This window comes from Trachinotus anak, unplaced genomic scaffold (assembly GCF_046630095.1).
Source record: "Trachinotus anak isolate AG129_WGS33_773 ecotype Australia unplaced genomic scaffold, CSIRO_AGI_Tana_v1 ptg000005l, whole genome shotgun sequence".
NCBI lineage: Eukaryota > Metazoa > Chordata > Actinopteri > Carangiformes > Carangidae > Trachinotus > Trachinotus anak.
The window spans coordinates 19,849,017-19,870,371 of NW_027273856.1; the positions used below are offsets into that span (position 1 = coordinate 19,849,017).

General features: G+C 39.3%; 1 protein-coding gene across 3 annotated transcripts; it reads right to left on the reverse strand.

The window, feature by feature from the left end:
• Nucleotides 1-1,046: 1,046 nt before the first annotated feature.
• On the reverse strand, nucleotides 1,047-18,040 carry gpcpd1 (glycerophosphocholine phosphodiesterase 1). 3 transcript variants are annotated; one of them, XM_071478769.1, is made up of 20 exons: nucleotides 17,943-18,040; nucleotides 15,049-15,138; nucleotides 14,675-14,765; nucleotides 14,437-14,521; nucleotides 12,974-13,049; nucleotides 11,960-12,001; nucleotides 11,477-11,600; nucleotides 10,964-11,204; nucleotides 10,635-10,797; nucleotides 10,341-10,470; nucleotides 10,155-10,209; nucleotides 9,968-10,060; nucleotides 9,684-9,761; nucleotides 9,303-9,342; nucleotides 9,111-9,169; nucleotides 8,536-8,601; nucleotides 8,293-8,429; nucleotides 7,738-7,873; nucleotides 6,821-6,981; nucleotides 1,047-2,704 (listed from the first exon to the last, which is right to left on the reverse strand). In XM_071478769.1, the coding sequence occupies exons 2-20, from the start codon at nucleotides 15,095-15,097 to the stop codon at nucleotides 2,506-2,508; spliced, it is 2,025 nt and encodes a 674-aa protein (XP_071334870.1). In that variant the 5' UTR covers nucleotides 15,098-15,138; nucleotides 17,943-18,040; the 3' UTR covers nucleotides 1,047-2,505. The 3 variants fall into 3 exon arrangements, with proteins under 3 accessions (XP_071334870.1, XP_071334869.1, XP_071334872.1); XM_071478768.1 differs by lacking the exon at nucleotides 17,943-18,040 and adding an exon at nucleotides 15,362-15,693; XM_071478771.1 differs by lacking the exon at nucleotides 17,943-18,040 and adding an exon at nucleotides 15,248-15,266.
• Nucleotides 18,041-21,355: the final 3,315 nt, after the last annotated feature.

Consider the following 21,355-nt stretch of genomic DNA (forward strand, 5'->3'; position numbering starts at 1 on the left):
TCATTAATGTAGAAAACCAGGTCAATCCAAAGGGTTCACATAGTTTTTCTTTCCACTGTACATGTTAATGTCATCAGCAATAATTATACAACAATCTTACAAGACAGCCCAAAAGAGCCCATTCTGAAAAGAGTACTTTTCCTTTGTTGCTTTCAAGCAGTTTGCTGCCACACGAGTCAGAATGCACAAGATGGCCCTTGCCCTGGTAAATCTAATAACTAGAAAGCAAAGCAGCAATTGGTAATGTTCTTAATTAAATGTTTCCTGCTTTGCCTGAGGTAAAGGGTTATCTATCCCAGTTAACTTAAACCAGACAAGGTCTCAAAATGGATTTAGAAGCCTCAGCCAAGGTCACCTAATAATTAAAGCTCCAGTGAGTCATAAAGGGTGTCTTTTCTTTCATCATTTCATCATTCCTAAAGAATAGCCCAGGAAGTTGCAAGTGAAAAAGACTGATCAGTGATAAAAAAGTTTTAAGGTTCACTCTGATAGCCACTGCCCAAGACAATCACCCTGAGATAAGAAAGAGACTTTATATCATTAGTACTGCCAACCACTACTGACTGTGCACGTGTTATCTGATCAATCATTAACTATTGTACAGTGCCAGCAGCATCACGAGGGTGTAGGCTAGGTGGAGTAAGACTAAATGTAAACAAAACTAAGATCGCCACCTCACAGTTGTTTGCCTGCATCAACCAGTCCAGTTGCACTTTTCATGCACGTTTGTAGTTTTGGCCAAAAACGTGTTTTGTGCAGCCACATTGATCTCTGACCTTTGTCCATTAATATAATCAGTTCACCTTGGACCCAAGTTAACGTTTGTGCCAAATGTGAAAAAAATTCCCTGTGGGTGTTGCTGAGATGTTGCATTCATGAGGTCAAAAACATGTTTTGTGAGATCACAGTGGCCTTTGACCACTAAAGTCTAATCAGGTCATCCTTGAATCCAAGTTAATGTTTGTGCCAAATTCGGCCTCCGAGGCGTTACTGAGATATTATAACTCTGGTGATGTGAAAAAGAAAAAAGTCAAAGAGAAAATGAATATAGATATCGATTTTATTTACATTATCATTTACACTTTTCTGCTGTGAAGTGGCAGTTAGTATTTCACGCTAGATTCTTTTATTCTCTCTGGTAATTCATTTATACACATATACAGACCATGCATAACTCCATCATGAGTTTGAAGACACTGTGCAATAAGACAGATATACAGAAAGTATACTATAAATGGATGTGCTTTGCCTCCGTTCAAAATGCAGCGTTACTATTTGCACCATACTAACACACATTTTTATACTCAAATGATAGAATATTTCAAGGGTAATTTGTCCCAAAAAATAATCTGCCATGCAGTAAGAAGCATTGTGTTGTGAAGTGAAATAGGATTCATAGAAAGTATACAAGTATTTGTTCATTCTGTACAGACATCCACACTCAAGTCTCTTCCAATAGATGATGAGTGAGGTATTGGTGATCTTCAAACAAAAGGCAAGAAGCAGACATAATTTTTCCCCCTTAAGGCTATGGTATGTGCACACTGACATAAATAAAACATTCTGCTTTTCATCAAATCAAGTAGATAAAAAGAATAAAGGATACAGTACATCCAGTATGCATGCAATAGCTATAAATCCCTAAAAGTTGTTAAGCAGGAGTTTGAAGGCGTGGAAAGGTGAAGCAAGTTCTTTCAATAGTCCATTCAAGAAGAAATTAATCAGCCATGTAGGGTTTTTTTAATTGCTGTAATCTATCCACCAAGAGGTGAGCATTCATAAATGGCAACATACGCCCTCATCCAAATGCACATCTTGTACTGAGAGTAGTATGCAAACCTAACCCAGCAATGGATGTGCTAGACACACTCCCAAATTATTTACCATACCTGAAATAGCAATCAGTAGTTACAACTCAATGCTATTTGAGACAATGAAAATAACACTTAAGGTAATGGCTACATGCACAGAAAAGACAAAACAGCAAAAACAGAAAAACAGCATTATCCTACATCATCATGAACCTTTTGGCATACAATTTGCCAAAATGTTACACTTTTACACCTGTAAAATATATGCATAAACTTTTAGCACTTCGACTATGAGGAGATGAAACACATTGGCTGAATAAATATCCACAGTTAAATTCCACTATTACGAAGACATCTGTGCATACTGTTCTGATCCCAAAACTGGTCGTTGAAAAATGTGCGCATGACTGCCTTAACGTTTTGGCAAATCATTCACCTACTGTATCAGAAAACATATATAACAAACCTTGTGTGAAGATACATCACAGTAGACAAAATCTGTCGCTGAGTGGAGTGGAGATAGTTTGAGGTTTTTATTCCTGTGATCATACATGAAGGTGCAAAGAAATGATCGATCTTGTCAAAATTTTAAAATATATACACAAACTTGATCTGCTATCTTTGAGTGAGTACACATTGGTCTTCTTAAGTGTGTGCGAGTAGTGAGGTCTATTGAAAGGTAGTTTAGGTGTATTTAAGAGGAGCTGAGGCCAGAATCGGACTCAGCACTGCCAGCACGGGCCTTGGAGGCAATGCAGGGAGCCATGGAGCAGGGAATGGAGTAGCAGGAACAGGTGGAGCTCTTTAGGGTCTCCTCCGTAATAACCTCCTGCAGGGAGTGTTGCCCCTCTACTTGGAAGATATTTGGCTGTTCTCCTTGGTCCTCACAGATGCTAAAGGAAAGGGAGGAGACATCCTTCAGTTAGATGAGTGGTCAGTAGTTAGTGTATAGTGGTGTCCCACGAGTTTCCTTGAATACTGTCCGTCATTCAAAAACCAAGGTGGTAGCAGAGGTTTCCTGATCCAAAAACAATTCTGCTAACAGCAGTTTAAAAACTATGAATTCACGCAGATGAGCAGTAGGGTTTGGTGACAGGGCTGAAATATATAAAGTACATCACAACACTAGTAAGAACATTCCCCACTATCTACTGCATATACTGCACATCATAATATGGCACATGTAAAATCATCTGTGAGATAATCAAGTTTGACTGTGTTCCACTGTTATGTGTCACATCTGACAAAACTCTTCATATTTCACATAATTTAAAAATAAGGAAACATTTAGTACAGCCATAACACATTAGGATATGATGGTATGATTATACTATCATGGTAACATCCACTTAAAGTTGCTAAATGATACTAGTAAATTATCACCGACCACTACTGAGTAGTCCTGTGGAACAAAATCTATTGTTGGTATTAACTTCATGATTATAATAATAATGTAATAGTTATATAACTGTAAAATAATTAAGATTTATGGTGTTTAATTTTTTGAATTCTAAGTGAAACAAGAATAGTAGAATTGCAACAAGATGCAATAACATAAAGACTACGCTAGTTCTGCTCCCAACTATCTAGTAAAAAGGGTTATGTGAGCATACAGAAGCTCCACACATTTTTTTCATGCACCTGTGTTAATGAAAACTGTCTGCTGCATTCATTTTGACCAGGGGTATGATTGCACTGGTTGCCATTTTTGTGAGAAAGAGCTTTTCTAATTGTTTTTAATGTGTTAAGAGGATTTTGGATGCCATCTGCACATTTAGGGCATCAATTTTTACCTCCCTGGCACATACCACGTTTTGAGAAGCAATGCCCAAGGGCATGACTCACAAATTGATTATGTTTTAGCAAGATTTCTTTGGGCTAAACCTATGCAACTGGCAACAAAACAGATTAAATCCTATGTATGTCCAACTTTGGAAAATAAAAGCATCATTCTATCCCCATTTGGACAGTGACATACATTGTTCTAATAAGTTAAAAACAAATTTCCATGGAGGCACAGTGCATGTATCATAGCTGTTCAGGCCTGTGTGTAGGACAAACATCATTCATGTGCTATGTGATGTTGGATAACTGGTATGAAATCCACCCAGTGAGCCACTCCTGAGTCTGTCTACACTCCACAATGAGCTCTAACGTTCTCTCGCAATGAGCTTTACAGTGGGTTACAAGTGGTTATGGTTTGGATTAAAGCTATGGATGCCAGCCAATATTAACAATAGACGTTGAACTTTTGCACGCATTCAAAGTTCCATATATTGTGGAGGGTGAACTCCAGAAAAACTAGAATTACCACTTTGTGGCTCTATGCTTCCACCTGACTTGACCTCAGGTGATATTGTTCTTGTGCGGCTGTATGTCTACTGTCTTAGTGTGAGTCAAATTCTTTGTATGTGTTCACATGCTTGGCCAGTAAAGCTGATTCTGATAGATAAAGTTGTAGCTATGACAGTAAATAAATCTTTAAATGTGGATGTTGCTGCAAAGAAGCTTAAAATTCTAAAACATGGATGCTTCAAAAACATCTACAACCCGGCAACACTAAAGAGCTGTGTTTTTGCAGAACATTAAAATGCCATAGTAAATTTGACCTTTTTGGATATAAAATGGTAGCACTTCATTGTTTTATCCAAGTAGACATTTGTGTGTAAAGTGGTTGTAATTAGTGTATAAGGTCTTGAGTTATGGCCAAAAACATGTTTTGTGAGGCCGGCAAACAGACCTAAAACGTCCCATAGTATAAGGTATGAACCCCATTTCTTAAAGTGAAGGAAAGACAAAGTCACCCATGTGAGCCCGGTGATCCAAAGTGGCAAATGTAAGATTTTTGTCAAGCAGGATATTGATTGTGTTCAACAAATTGCTGATAAAGTCTTCGCCCAATGAAGACAGGGCAGTGCAACTCATTTTCAAACCTACAAAGAGCATCCAGCGCAATCACCCCTTTTGTAACGAAACCAAACAGCAGTACAAGCAGATCATCCACAAACTGAATAGGTGCAAATAATAGAAAATATACTTGTGAAAAATATGCTGTGATATCTGACAAAGTTACTGAGGGGTGAATAGCTATACTTGTGAGGCTTAAATGCAGATCTCTTGGATCCAGATTATTTGAGACAAATGCAATTACATATTTTTAAAAAGCCAATATGTCAAGGAACACTGTCATGCACTGAACAAGCCATTCACTCTTGCTGCCTCTTTTGCCTCAAAAATTAAGTGGAATATCACTGAGTATCATATCAAGCGGAAGAGAGGGAGGCTTCAGAAATGATAAACATGGCAGTTGACCAACTGTGTTTAGTACAATCCCAGTTTTAAGAAAATCCAAAAAGCCCAAACAACCATTATCACTGAAACATCAAGTCCTGAGCTATCAAGGCGTCGGACATATAGTGCTGTGCAAAACGTTTTAGGCACTTTTGATGATTAGATTGTTTCCTCTCACACAATACCATCAGAAAGACGTCTGACTGGTCCAAAATACTTACAGCTGCATGACAACGACCCCAGTCATAAAGAATTATCATCAGCGACAAGGAGAAACGTGGAGTCCTGCCACAGATGGTCTGGCCACCACTGAGCTCTGATCTCAACATCATGGGATTACATAAACACAAGACACTGAGATAGCCTAAAGTTCTCCAAGATGCTTGGAAAAACCTTTTAGCCAAGAACCTTGAAAAACTATTCATGCACCAAGAAGAACTGGTGCTTAAAGGCAAAGGGTGGTCACAACAAATATGAATTTGATTGAGGTTATTTCTGTTAACTGCAATTTGTACGATAAAAATGATTCATGGCATTATTTTTGATAGCATCCTGGCTTTACTTTTAGTGGCTAAAACGTTTGCGCAGCACTGTATGAGAAGTCAACCGTCTTGCATCATTGTCAAGGAACATTATTTTGTTCCTGCTGCATTTTAATGAGGAAGATATGGACTTTCAGGCAGTATTGGGGGGGGGGGGGGACCAAAACCAGCCAAGGGTTGTAGAGTGAGTAAATTAACAAAACACAGACAGGAACCAGAGAAACATTACGGGAATCAGAAGAACTTGAGTCAAAATATGGCACCAAGCATTCACAAATTCTGTAAAACAAGAGGCACAGTTATAACAACAACCGGGAAATGTCAAATGTTTTGATTTGAGACGTTAAATAAAGTTACATCTGGACTCTTCAGGGAATAGTGGGTTGTAACACAGAGTTCAAAACCTATAGTCTACTTTCTGCAGGGGTCTGTCAAAGTCTGGGTCAACGTCCAAACATTAATATAGAGTGAAGGTCAAAGTGGGATGAAACAAAGAACTGAAACAGCTGAGCAAACAGGCTCTGCTGACCATGCAGCTTCACTACAATCAGAGAAAAGGATTTCACCCTGACAGACACCAATTCTTTATGTAACAGTATTGGCTCACGTTATGTACCAATGTCGTCCTCGACACAACATGTTCAGTGAATAATCAAACCATTTTCATCAGAAGCTGCGGCAGGTGCCAAGTGATTAGCATGTCTGCCAGATTATGTAACCTTGAATCCGGAAAAACTGCTGATAAAAAAAAGGCCTTGTAATCATACAGTGGAATGACAATGAGGAGCACTGTGAATGCAGTCATCAAAATTATGAAACTGAATGTCCTGCTCAATAATTCAGCTGTGGCTTCAGGCTGAAAACAGACCAACAGCAGAGGATGTTAGGTAACAGGTGGCGACTGTAGCTGGAAACACAATTATGAGAAGGTTTATCAGAACAGAAAAGTCAGGAAAGTGTAGCAACTGAATGTTTGATTAGAAGAAATTGTTTTGCAAATCTCACTTTTGACTGAAGTATGTTTTTATCACACTATGCCACTTTGCAATGAACCAATTAACATTGGATATACAGTACAGAGTTGGTTGTTTTCAGTGCATTTATAGTCTACCCTACAAGCATTGTGGTCAGGAGCTACAAGGCAGTCAAAGATAACCATGTCACATTTTAACCTACCTATCATAGATGAGCCCATCTATTCCCTGCTCTCTCAGCTTCCTCCTGGTCTCGTGGTCATTGTTGTCATCTCCCCAGCTGAACACCACCAGGCCTTTAGACTGGGCGTCCCCAATGTAGGTAAGGTACTTAAGCAGTTCCTCAGTGTGAGCACTGATCCCCTGAAGAGGAAAAGTCTTGTTTAATTTTGTTAAGCTCATCTCAAAATAAAAGTCACTTCTTATCTACTCACACTCATGCTTGCTTAAGGTAAAGTCTGAATGTCTTCACAACACATAACAAGTGAGATTATTCAGCTACAAATGTGCCTTCAACAAAATAAGTGAAGCTGTCAGATTGTGCTGCCTAAGTTGTCTGGAAACCATTTTTGACCTTAGGATGTCTTAGAGACAGCTGACGCAGCACTGTGGTCGCTGACTTGTTTGTTATGTGGACTGCTGATTCGACTGACATGAGGGTGGTGGGTCATTTCTTTCATTTCTTTCCTTAAGAGAGGGTGCAACTCATCCCAATACAAGTCAAACATCCTTTCATCCTGCTATTTTAGAAGTAGGAATTTGACTACAATTAATCAGTATTAACAGTGTTTCTGAATTTGTGCAGTGAAACTGGCACAGAACTGATGACGTATTGCTTTACCTGGCGAGGGTGAAGAGTGTTTCACACCCTAGTTGATGCCTTCACATTGTACTGTCAGACTACAGAATTACATGCATTTGCTGAGATTGTATATTACATATAGAATAGTTCTTACAAAACAGGAATCAAACATCGAATTGAGCTTTATGAAGCATTTCTAAAACTGTTAGTGTGCAACTACCTTTTCATTAAATGTTTACGTAGAAGTTAGAAAAAAATCATTAAGATTCGGTGGATACATTATGATAAATATTTATCTTTCCGCCACAAATGCTCACCAGAATGTTCTCACTCTGGGCGAAACTTATGGCGATCTGTGTGGTCTGGCAGCGGATGTCCATTAGTTCAGGATACTTTTCTGAAATTCCCTGAGTAAGGAAGAGGATGGGGTACTTGTTCTGCTTTTGACGCACCCTGAGGGAAACGAGAAAAGATGTCACGATCACCATCTCTGTGGGAGAAAACCTATTTATAAATAAAACCTGGAGACACAGCATCTGTTAACTTGGTTTTTCTTCAAAACTAATCTTAAAGAGAAAGAATCTTTTAAGCATTTTCACATTCTGAGATAAGTGATAAGAGATAAGATGAGATAAGTGTCCTAATCAAAACTGACTGAAACTCAACTGCAGGGTAATCTTTGTTTTGTAATGAGTCCTGTTAAATTCAGAACACATTCTGCAATTGTTTGTCTGAAACATCTTAAAGGTTGAGAGAGAAATTGAGTTAGGCATGCTGACACTATTAAATGCAGCGCAAATCAATAACTTCATAACCATGCAAGGTTATTGTGTTTCTACAGTCTGATCAAATCTGTTGCCAATTGCACTTACATGGTGCAGATATCAGGGTCGAAGCAGGAGAAGACAATGCGTCTTTTGCCGCCTTTTTGCAGAACACAAGACAGGACGATGTCAAGGAAGGTATTCATGTTGAAGTAGGACGACAAGTTGCCGTCCCATGACCCATCCTGTCAATACAAAGCATAAAATCAATTCAGTTTACTATGAAAAGAAAACATTATTTCTCAATGACTCATTCAATCAAAGTAATTGTGGCAGTAAACTGTTGATCACCTTCATCTGGCAGATCCACTTGAGCTCAATGTTGAAACCCACATGCTCAGGAATAGCCTGGAAGATCTGTGAAACATGTATGAAAAATGTTATTGATTTTATTTTGATTTAACACAACACACATACACATTGGGAGTTCCGAGTTTTACTGTTTTGTTCGTAATTAGAGCTGCACGATACGCAAAAAATCTAATTGCGATTATATTGGCAGATATTGCGATCGTGATGAGTCTCGATTTTAGTTGGAGTGGTTGTTCTTACATTTTATTTCCACTGAAAACATTTTTTAAATGATGATGTAATTTTTGTTGTACCAAACAAGCATGTTCCCGTGTGTCTGGAAAATATGACTTGTAGGCCGGGGCATCTCTGCAGCACGACAACACTTATGGTGCAAACAATGCACAACAATGCTGTGACACATTTTACCTTCATCAAAAAAAACTGAAGCTCCTGTGATTTGGATATTGCACTTGGTCATATAGCGATTTTGATCATACTTTGATTAACTGTGTAGCCCTATTCATATTGATTAGACAAGTTGTTTAATAATGGGTAAGGTAAGGGTAATTTACCTGTGAGAGTGAGGGGAATGGCTGATGCTCATCAATTTCGTCTTCATCGTCCAGCAGATCTGAACAACAAACAGAACAGTGACACACATTATCTGCTGGCCTAGTTCTACATTCAAAGCCACTTTGCTGTGATGCAAGATGAGGGCATGCAGGTCTTTACAAAAAACACAAACCCTACCAATAGGTACATACCTTTGTTATCATTTCCTTTCATTGCAGTGACATGGGCCAGCTGTGCAACAAAATAAAGAACAATAAAAATAAAGCATACAGGATCTTGTCAGTGAGTAAACATTCTCTGACTTTCTGTCAGGGCTGGGTTAAAAGTCATGAAATAATCTATTCTGTTTTGCCAGTTATTGTTTTAGCAGAAGGGTGTGGAAGTTCAGATTTTGTTTGCTGTTCAGTTTGTCATTTTGCTAATTTGGAAATGCAAATTTCTCAACTTGAGGGCACTAAACAGCACAGTTGTGAGTAATATTAGTAACTGTCAAACTTTCATCTGAAGGGTAACAAAAGTTTTTTTTCAACTTGGGTCTTTTTTTTTTGCAAAGTTTCAGTCCAGGTTTTTACCTTAAGAAGCTGCAGCTGATCAAATGTCAAGTCTTTAACTGGAACCTCAATGAGCTCCAGTGAAGTTTTGTCATTTTTCTGTCAAGGGGATAAAAAAAAAATTATTTATCATTTTACGCAGTGACATACATTTTCTTATGCTTACCACTTTTTGAAACATATGGTGATTAAGTGATGATTAGTTGATGGAAAGTAAAAAATACCAACAGAGAAGTATTTTTCAGATAAATTACAACTTCATGAGTCACATGTCCATCATCAAGTACACCAGGCATTACATTTACCTTCTTGGTGGATATGCAGCATGTCAGATCATGGTATACAATAGGAACAGCATCCTTGGAGAGGTGAACATCAAACTCCACATAAGCTGCACCCTACATGTGCACAATTGACATATAATTAGTAGAAGTAATGTAGTAACGTTTTAGGTGAATATTTACTTATGAACTAATCATCCGTGTAACTTACATGCTTGGCAGCACTTTTGAATGAGGCTACTGTGTTCTCCCTGATTCTGTGGTGCCTGTAAAATACAAACAAGAAAACAATTTTGTTGAAAGGGAACCGATGTCGGACATGCACCCCATTGACACCCTGTTGTGCTATTCACTAAGCACTCTATCCCATCCAATTCAAACACTTGTTATGACTCACTTGGCTGCGTGTGTGCTGCCTGCTCCTCTGTGGCCCACATCCAGAGTGCTTCTTTTCTTCCAGTACTTGGTGTACGAGGAGCTCATGTCACACTGCAGCCCCTGGATGGGCCGGATCACCAGGTAATCAACTAGAACAGAGAGACAAACTAGGTGAACAGGTTTTTCCACAAGCATGGTGTGAACATTTACTTTTACTGTGCAACAGAAAAGGAAAGTTCAGTTTCTCCATTTTCTTTTGAATACAGTCAGATCACTGTCGGCCAGTGTGGAATTCTTTTGTACAAAATCTTACCTCTAACTTTCCCGATGGTCTGTCTGGAATTTCGACCCATTATGGGAAGTGTGACTACTCCGTTGTCTTTGCCACTCTCCAAAAAAGAGGAGGAGAGGAGGCAAGCTGTGCCCACATGCCCTGGATGAGCATCCCCCTGGACCACATGCTCACTCAGATCCTCCTGTAAACAAATACATCAGATCAGTACAATTCTGATCAAATCAAACCACATGAAACTAATTGTGATTTGTTCTTCCCTTTCACTTGTATTTGTAAGTTAAGAATACAAATGTATATCTGTTTAACAAATGGTTTTACTGGTGTATCAGAGGCCATGAGTTTATTACCTCAAAGAACTCAAAGGTGAGCTCTAGGTTGTCTGGGTCCATGGTGTGGATACTGTACTCAGTCCACTGAGAGGGCTCCAGGGCGTACCCACACTCAGGCTGCGAGTGACGCGACTTATAGCCATTGGCACTGATCATACTGATCTCCAGAGTGGTGGTCATCTTGTGCCAAGATGAAGGACTGATGGCATCATCCTCTTCATCTTCCTCCTCCTCTATGCCCTCCAATGTCAGCTTGATCCTGGATAGGTAAGTAAAATTTAAAGTGAATAAACCTATTGTAGTCTTACTGAAAGCCGGATACATTTATCAAAGGAACGTGTCAATAGGTGAAATCACATTATGCTGTACTTTCGGTTTCTCTTACTATAATAGTTTTGTATGCTGGACTTATGTCAGTCTTTGGTAACAGGCAGGTAGGGTAATAGTAGCACTGTAATGACCCGTCTCGTGTTGCTTTCAAGTAGAACTTTCACTGCCTGGCGTTGAAATCGACCTTGGTGTCATCCCTACCTAAAGCGAGACTTCTTGAATTTCTTCTTAGTGATGGACACCGGAGATGTCTTAGAATAGTGCAGACGCAGGCGAATCTCTGTCTGGCATGTGAGCCACCCAGAGTCAACACAATTCACCCCATCTATAGAGAAAGGAAGGACACAGATAGAATGCCTTTGTATTTGGTGACAATGTATATGAATGCTGACCAGAGAACTGGTTTGCAGCGACAAAAGCAGGGAGGAGACAACTGTTTGCTCTGTTATAATGAACGACCTCAAAACCTCTGCTGCACAAAACAGAGGAAGTGACTACAATGGGGTCTAAAGGGATTTCAGTTATCCTGAAGGATTAAGCACATCAGTGAGCCATTTAGTGCTGCAGTACTTCTATCTCTCAGAGCTTTTACATAGTGTACACCCTCACAAGGTAAATAAAGCAGAGAGGTCCCTAGTCACAGCTGTTGTGTTTGTAGTTTGGCTTTGTTTTAATCCAACTTACCGTGAATTCCAAACTGTCCGTCATCAATATTCTGGTGTGATGCTGCAATAAAGAAAAAAGGCATTAGAATAGGTAGAGGAATCGCACCAGTACAAAAACTGAGGACAAATCAAACCAGTGCATTTCCAGTGTGGTTCTCATTTTGAGCACTTAAAACCAGACGCCGAATTTAAGCCTCCATTGGTTTGCTCTGACTTTGATTTGCCTCAAATTCAAGAGAGTCCACTCAGCAATAAAATACATTTGTTTCCAAAAAATCTTAAACTACAGCTCAGAGTATGAGCATGTCATTAGGTTTAAGTTAGCAGGATGTTTTATGAAACTATGCAGAAACCAAACAAGACACTTCAGGATTAAAAAAACCAAAAATTAACTTCAAATTCATAACAAATTCTAGTAGGTGAAGCATTTTAGTAGGATTTGAAAGAAGAAAGTGAGAGAAAAAAACAAAGATGGGTTGACAGGCTGGGGTCAAAAAGGACATCAAGCAGGGTGTAGCCATGGCTGCAACTATTCTTCCTATCAAGCCCATTCTGAATGAGCTTTGTCTGTGTTTGGCAAACACAATGGGGTTTTAACTAGAGAGCTCTGCTAAATCAGGGCATGACATCTACTGTACTGCGGTGTTTCCTCTATGGTTATAGATTATTCCAGCCAGCGTTGTCCCTGATCTTTGCCAAAACATACACACACTACCACAAAAGCAAGCGCTTCCAGAGGCTACCAGTAAATTACAGACAGCGTCTGAGGAGGAAACACTGCAGTCAGGTGGTGACATGTTAATTTTAACATACATTTTGCCCAAAACAACAAACCCACGATCAAATTCGACTGTCCCTGAAATAATTACACCCCTCTTCAGTGGGATGAGCAAGAACTGACCCTACATCACTGTTGATGGGCAACTTTTATATGAAGTGCTGGGGCAGGGAATGGGAGGTCGATAGGGAGTTTGAGTATGACACACTTTACCAAACCCAACCACAATGTGCACCGTTTTTTGTTGTTCTATACCTGTGGGGCTCATCGTGCGAGGGTGGTGATGGGTCTCCCACATATTGACTATCACTTGACAGGGACCACCTGCACTCTGCAATTCCAATGTTTGGTAAAATGTTAGGGTTTTCAAATCAGATACAGTGAACTACTTTCCAGTCCGGTCCCAAAGCTGTCTTTGGACCAGAGTGTGAGAAAGGAATTAGAGCTGGTATAGTCACCAATCCCCAGCTAGGGAAGTCAGCCACCATGGGTTGAAATCTGTAAAGTGAATTTGTTAGTGAAGAATAAGAACTTGGAAACATTTCTTCAGATACACATTAAGCTGCTCTCTTTATCTGTAATAAAACCATACATAAGTAAAGCAATGGTATATTTGTAGCAACTCTTTTTGGCCTCTGCCATTTAATTAAATCATTATAGAGTTGAATACAATATTCCAGTGAGGAAAAAGTATCCAACATTGCTCCAGTCTGCAATTATGGAAAACATGGTCCATGGGTTTAAAAAAAAAAAAAAAAAAGTTTCGATGCTGTTACAGTTTCTCCAAAGGCATGGGGAGGAGCTTCAGTTAAACTGAAACTCACTCAAACCACAATGGGAAATGTTAACTTCTCTAACTTTTGTACAATAATATGTTAAAGCTCACAGAGAGTTTGAGCCTATGCAATTTACAAAGTGAGGCACCTCACAAACAACGCAGCAAAAACATAAGAGGAAGTCAAGTCAGAGCAGCCTCATAGTCTCACACAATGTGAGCTCCACCCTTGCAATGAAAAATAATAAACACACCGATACTAAGAGAGAATACTAAGAGAGAATACTAAGAGAAAGCCAGGGGCAGACATTTCCAGGAAGATGTCTGACTCATTTTCTGTCTTCTTCTTTTCAGGGAAACTGGATCCCTGATGTTTTTGTACATATATATATATATATATATATATATATATATATATATATATATATACACACACACAGGCTTATCAGCAGCTTGGGCATGGCTCACATGCTTAGACTTGAGAAGCCAGCTGATAATTTGCCCGGGGCTGGTAATTACACAACACTAACCTCAGGTTGTTTCTAAAGGGCATAAACACAGATGCAGGCAAAGTGATAAACAAATCTTGCGACTGATGCTAGCTTAAACTATGGCAAATCCTCTAACACACACTTTCAAAGTCAGTGCAATCAAAAAAAAAAAACTAAGATGACCTGTTTCTCCCCTTCCTGTGGATGAGCTATAAAAAGAAAGGTATCAACTGACAGAAAACAAAAACCTGAAGTCATCACATCACATCACATCACAAGCATGCAACAATAATTTGACATTTAATTTGGCTTTGAATTGAACAGTAATTACCTTTTTAACAAGTAATATCCAATACTCCAATTATCTTTCAAAAGGATATCTTTGCCAAGTGAGCAAAGAAATGTGTAATTTATAAAGCAATCCCACTTTACAGACAGGAGACTCCGCTCACCTTTGACTCCAAAAAGAAGCCTTTGAAATAGCGGTACTTGGAAACCGTTCCTTTAGGTACAGTGATTGTTGCAGTCCATGTGTTTCTGTCAGGGAATCAACATACACATCAATATTTTAGAAGTGCAACATGGTAAGAATAGCAGACCACTACTTGCATGTAACCTAGCAAAAAAAAAAAAATCACATCCTGTCATAATTTAAAAGCATGTTTCTAACAAGTGAGGCATAACACCTACCCATCATTACCACTAGGATGCAAGGTCACAGCTTTTTGATGGCTCCAGCACCCCAGGGCTTCACAGCTGCCAACAACAGCAATCACCTCACCTAGAAGAGTTCAAACAGACCTGTTACCTGACGTAACCTTGATAACAACCAAAATAAAAATATGCCTGACCTTAATAACAACCTCTACAACATTTTGATGCAAACGCGTTTAAGAGGCCTTCTTAAACAAGGAAACGCTAACATGGGCCACAAATGCTGTGTGCAAACTTGGCAAAACCACATTTACACAATCCTAACATCCCTCTATGTCTTCCCACGAACTTAAAGGCCATGATCTAACCAGGGTCGACCCCTTTGTCTTGAGTTATGTCCTCAGTCATACCTGGGGATGTTTCACCTCTGACAGCCAGAGACACCTGAGCGGTCTCCATAGTTGACACAAGCACAGAGAAAGATTGGCGGCAGAAACAAGCTGAAAGACATGAACGGGTTTATTTCATTACCGGATAATCTAACAATTTCAGCAATGTACAGCAGCGAGGAATGGTCCTGAGTCACGGCCATTATCTTCTTACATCTACCTGCCAACCGTGTGAGAACAGCGCAGCTCCGGCACAAAACACGTTCAAAACAACTGAAGCCGGGAGAGGCGCGACATAAGCAGGAAAGCACACGTAAGCTAACTAGTTTCTTACTTTTGGCAGCGATGCGTTGGCTCTCGGCAGCCTCACAGCCGGAGGATTCACAGGGAAATCATGTCTACCCCGCTGAGAGGCACCGGTCTGAGCGAAAGCCACCCTGATCCGCACCGTTAGCCATAGCTACCAGTCCAAAAGCGTGTCGATGCTAACTCGAACCCAACTGGAAAAATGGTACGAGCACTAAAATAACAACTGCTGTAACGCAGTAAATATAACACTGCAAAAAAAAAACACCTCCCACCAAGACGGATGTGAAGCGAGTCCTACAGCATAGCTAAGCTCCCGGGGACAGATGAGCCGAGACAAAGGATGAACGCGTAAACACTACACGTCACGCTGCAGGAGCGTCAAGTACGCCAAAATGAAACAAATTCACTTCCGGTATGTATTTTCAAAGTACAACGTGCTTCGATATGCCACTAAGTGATATGAAAATCATTTAAGGTAAAGTCTGGAGTAAATAATGAGAAAATTCATCCTTCATATGATTTAGATTAATCGCCATAAGTTAAGTTAAGTTAAATTAAGTTAATGATTCTAAAAATGACTCTATAATTACTGTAGTGTCCACAAACATCACTGCTGGAAGTATTTATCCTACTGTCTTGTTGAACATGAGAAAAGTATCAACAACTAATGATCCAAAACAGACTCTAAACTGAGAGCCGAGCAGATTTTCTATGATATCTTCCCCACTGCTGAGGGCATAAACAGGGCCAGTCAATGGTGATATTTCTAGGAATTCAGAGGGATTTAAAACCCGGGGTAGTTTATATTATAGATGTAGATGTAGACATAGACGTAGATGTAGATGTAGATGTAGATATATGATATAGATATAGATGCAGATGTAGATGTAGATATAGATATAGATCTAGATATAGATGCAGATGTAGCTATAGATGTAGATATAGATATAGATGTAGATATAGATGCAGATGTAGATATATGATATAGATATAGATGTAGATGTAGATGTAGATGTAGATGTAGAAGTAGATGCAGATGTAGATGCAGATGTAGATGCAGATGTAGATATATGATATAGATATAGATGTAGATGTAGATGGAGATGCAAATGTAGATGTAGATGCAGATGCAGATGCAGATGCAGATGTAGATGCAGATGTAGATGTAGATATATGATATAGACATAGATATAGATGCAGATGTAGATGTAGATATAGATGTAGATATAGATGCAGATGCAGATGTAGATATATGATATAGATATAGATGCAGATGTAGATGTAGATATAGATGTAGATATAGATGCAGATGTAGATATAGATGCAGATGTAGATGTAGATGTAGATGTAGATGTAGATGCAGATGTAGATATAGATGCAGATGTAGATGCAGATGTAGATGTAGATATAGATGTAGATATAGATGCAGATGTAGATGTAGATATAGATGCAGATGTAGATGTAGATATAGATGCAGATGTAGATGCAGATGTAGATGTAGATATATGATATAGATATAGATATAGATGCAGATGTAGATGTAGATATAGATGTAGATATAGATGCAGATGTAGCTATAGATGCAGATGTAGATGTAGATGTAGATGTAGATATAGATGTAGATATAGATGCAGATGTAGATATAGATGCAGATGTAGATGTAGATGTAGATATAGATGTAGATGTAGATGTAGATATAGATGCAGATGTAGATGTAGATATATGATATAGATGTAGATGTAGATATATGATATAGATAAGGGATTACATGTATTAGAGATTGCTGCTGGGAGATGCAACTCACAGAAATCATAAATTAATACATAAAATATTTTTTTTTTTAAAAGCTATTTGCTATTTGCTATGTCTTGGGGGGTTAAATTACATTAATTCTAAAATAAAATCTTTAATGTCTCTGAAATACAACATGTAGATGTAATTTCAAGCACAGTACTTCGCCCTTCGTCACAGACATGTAGCACTTTTACTTTGGAGATATGTTTTCTATAGTTGTGTTGCGTCGTGCTTTCCGCTGGCTACTTGACGAAGCTGGTTCATTCCGCCCTGCTCCGGATTTGGAGCCTGTCAGTAATGCTGCATTAAGGTACCTTCGGAAACCCCGCTATTACGAGCCTAGTACACGTGTTCAACCCCAAAAAGCGGTAAACAAAGATGAAAGTCGCACCTTTTAAAATATTATACTGCCCAGGTGTTAGAGGAACGGATTAACTTTAGGCGACTTTGTTAGCCACTGACAAAATATATGACATATTTTATTTTGAAAACTGTTACCGCAGTACATTGTAATTCTATATAAATTTCTTAAGTAAATCAGAAGTTATAATTTGGGGTATTCTGGCTGCTAGATCAATTCTGTATTACTTACGAACAAATCCGACCGGAAGTTATATGATAATTACGAAATAAGAAGCAGGCTTTAATCATGTAACATGCGGCAGTGAAGTTTCCCAGCTTTCCTCAATGCGGCATCATGGAGTTGTTTATGTTTGCCACCGAAAAACACACCGATCAATTCAATGGTGGAAACTTCACGTTAAGGAAAACGCCATGGCATGACAATAAGGTAACAACAGGTGTGAACATACCTTCAGCAGAAATCGATAAAGCCGCGCATCTTCGCTGCTGATGTGATCTCTGTTTGGGGATGTGGCGGGAGCGGCGGGGCGATGCGGGAGGGGTCAGACCCTGACGTCACAGGCACCGCAGCCGACTAGATCACGTTCGTGACAAGTTGCCAATGACTTTCAAAACATTCAAGTCCTGTGCTGCGTGTCCCAGCCAGGAAAAAAAAAAAAAAACTTTTCTACGAAAGCCGCTTGTGTAAGTGAAACGTGATAACGTAACCCGGCTCTCTGACGCTGGGGAGTCAAGGACAAATGATCTTTTTTCTCTGTTTGGCTGCTGGAGCAGACAGGGGTCAGGTCGCAGGTGGCCCTTTGGCTCAAATATCCTCTCAGGTGGACTAAAGAGTTTAAATGCCATCCACTTTTTTTCCACTGTCACCAATACTCTAAAATCAAACCTAGAGCGTTTTAATTGAAAGTTCAGGAACTGTCCGCAGCAGTTAATTGACATTATCTCTGCTGGAACTACTTAATTCAAAGTTTATCATATAGTAATTTATGGACAGCGTTGGCCCAGGGGCCGATGCATGTAATGAATTGTGCATCAGGATGGATGGCGTTTCTGCGACGCTGTCCAGACGCTACAACCACAACTGTGGACATAGAACGTCTCCATTGCAGATGGACATTGAGAGACACCCAAGAACTGGGTGTTATATGCTACTGAGGAATACAATTTGGTCAAGCAACTGTCTCTCTGTTGTCAGCCATGTCCCAGAGTCTCTCTCAGAGTGACTGGCGCGAAGATGAACCTCTGACCTTCAGTAATGAACCTGGACCCGCAGACACAAACTGCTACAACCCTGTGAACCTCCAAACTGTCACATATAACAGTGTTTGGTGTGTTGAGGCCCTGTGGTTGAGTCTGTAAGAGCAGCCATCATGTGGGCAGAAAAGAAGTTCTTCCTGGTCCGTCTGGCGAATCAGTGAATTAAAACCGACAGACACAAAGAACATTTACCTGTTTTTAGATTATTTTTTTTTTCTTTTTATTGCAGCTGATAAACATGACGGGGATTTAAAGATACTGGTAATTAAAAGAGCCGCGGTGGAGGAGAGTGCCAGCCACAGACGGGAGCAATGTTTTGGTGAATCTCGAGAAGCTGGGATCTAACAGAGTTTAAACACTTTACATGATCATTTTATAGCTTAGATGATGAGCTTCTCATGTCAGAAAGACAAAGCTGCACGTACGATTGGATATTCATCACTCTGCTGGGGTGTAGCATCAGGGGGAACAGTTGGAACAGCCTGTCGGGCAGATGACAATGGCCGTCTGTTGAACGGCTAAATAATATATATATATATATATATTTTAAGTTTTCGTTTAGAGGCCATCTTGAGTCCACCATCAAAAAGAATGACTGTTAAACAAAACATTGTTATGAACTGTCAGTTATAATGATCTTGTCATAAGGACTGGTCTGTTTTTAATTGACACAATTCCATGACTTTCTTTTCATACATACCCAACATTTATACATTTATTATTTATCAATGCAGTGAGAGACACTTTGACTTAACAGACTGAAGAGGAATTGTAAATCTGCACATTCAGAGAACCCAGAACAATGTTTAATTATATACTGGGGAAAATAATAGTTAATCTTTGCTTTAGAGCCAAAATGTATGAGATTTTAGAGCCTTTAGAGGCAAAACTAACAATCAATCTCAGTGAATGTTCACTCTCTTTAAATAAATGACCTTGAAAGGTAAGATTAGTGTGTTGGTTAGAAATGGATGGTTCACAGCTCTGCATTGTAAAGACGTGAAAACATGGGCAGACTTTTGTGATGTAACATGTTAGTTTCAAGCGATACCATAGACACTGAAATACACTGTAAATAAATACATATATAGTATATAATACAGATATTATTGCTGATGGTTGTGGGAAAATACTTCATATTTAACCTCTTCATAACAGAAAAAAAGGACTTGAAATAATCAATTAGAAAGGAATTTTAAGTGGGACTTCGTATCAGTTTCTTAGTTTTTGCTAATTCTGGTCATCCTGCTTTTGAGAAGCTAAACTCTATTCTGCAGCCCCCTGGTGGTCTGTAGAGGCATTACAGGTGGCCCCTGACTATGCATTCAATAACGTGGTTTTACTCTGAGAATAACCATTTAAAACACATGTACGTGTATTCATAGTTTGTGAATAATGAAACTCATGCAAGTATGATGTTTAGATAATCCAAGGTGACTTGGTGATTAAAATAGTGACCATCCGGTCTATCCTTGGCAGCATGCATATGCATGATGTACAGATTTGCTCCCAAAAATATTAGTTTACTGACCAGCATCTAAAAAGAGTTACTGCTTGATTTTGGCAATGAAAAAGCCTTTTTGCAAGCTTCATTGAAAAATTACAGTTAGTTTCTGAAAGGTCTGTTTAACAAGTAAGAAAAAAAAACCAAAAACCTAATCTCAACCCTGTTACTCACACCCCACAACAGTGGTCCTCATGAACAAAAACACCCCGAGGAGAGGTCTCGTCCCACGTAGTCTCTATTCAGTAGAGTTGTCTGGACTGAAGCCAGCGGCGGTTCAGGAGTGGAGTGATGCTGAGTGGCAGGTGTCAGATGAGCAGGTCCACGTGGACCGAAAGCCAGGAAACACTGGTTGTTAGAGACGTAGATTATCTAAGTCATGAAGGACTGTTTAGAAAAGTGATATATACATAAAAGTACTGTGACCTGTGACGCTCAGTGCCGTTCAGAGCAGCACCTACAGGACACAGTCCAGGGGCACAGTATACTCTAATTCAGAGACATTCCTTCTGTTTCTGACTCATAACAATTCCATGATTTTCTCTTAGATTTTAGACCATTCTGCTCCTGAGACTCTCAGCGGTTTGTTATGTTACATGAACGAGTGTTTGATTTGTGATTTAAAAACAGATGGAGAGGAGATTTGACTTCAGCTGGTAGTTTGTTGGTTTGGACAGCAGGTGATGCTGCTGCATCAACAATGAGCTGAGACACTGTGCTTTTGTCTCATCTGCACTCAGACAGACAGCAGGAGACAGCTGGATTTAGACCTATCACTTGGACACTACTAAATCTGCAGCTGTATTAGATTCAGTGTTGAAGTGAAACACAAAACCGCCATCTTTGTTTTGTTTGTTTTTTTTCATCTCACAGAACATCCACAGTTAGGGTTGAGTGTTAATTAAGGTTGCAAGAACATACAGCAGTCTGCTATGTCTGAGAAATAGTTGTAAATAACCCCCATATATGATTTGTTTCATTCAAGCCACTATGATTGAAATGTGCAATTGACCTGAAGTGTGCAGTAATCACATTAAACACAACTCTAGCTGTTTGTTTGCATGCAAAAAAGAAGATGATTTTACAATATTGTGCTTGGTG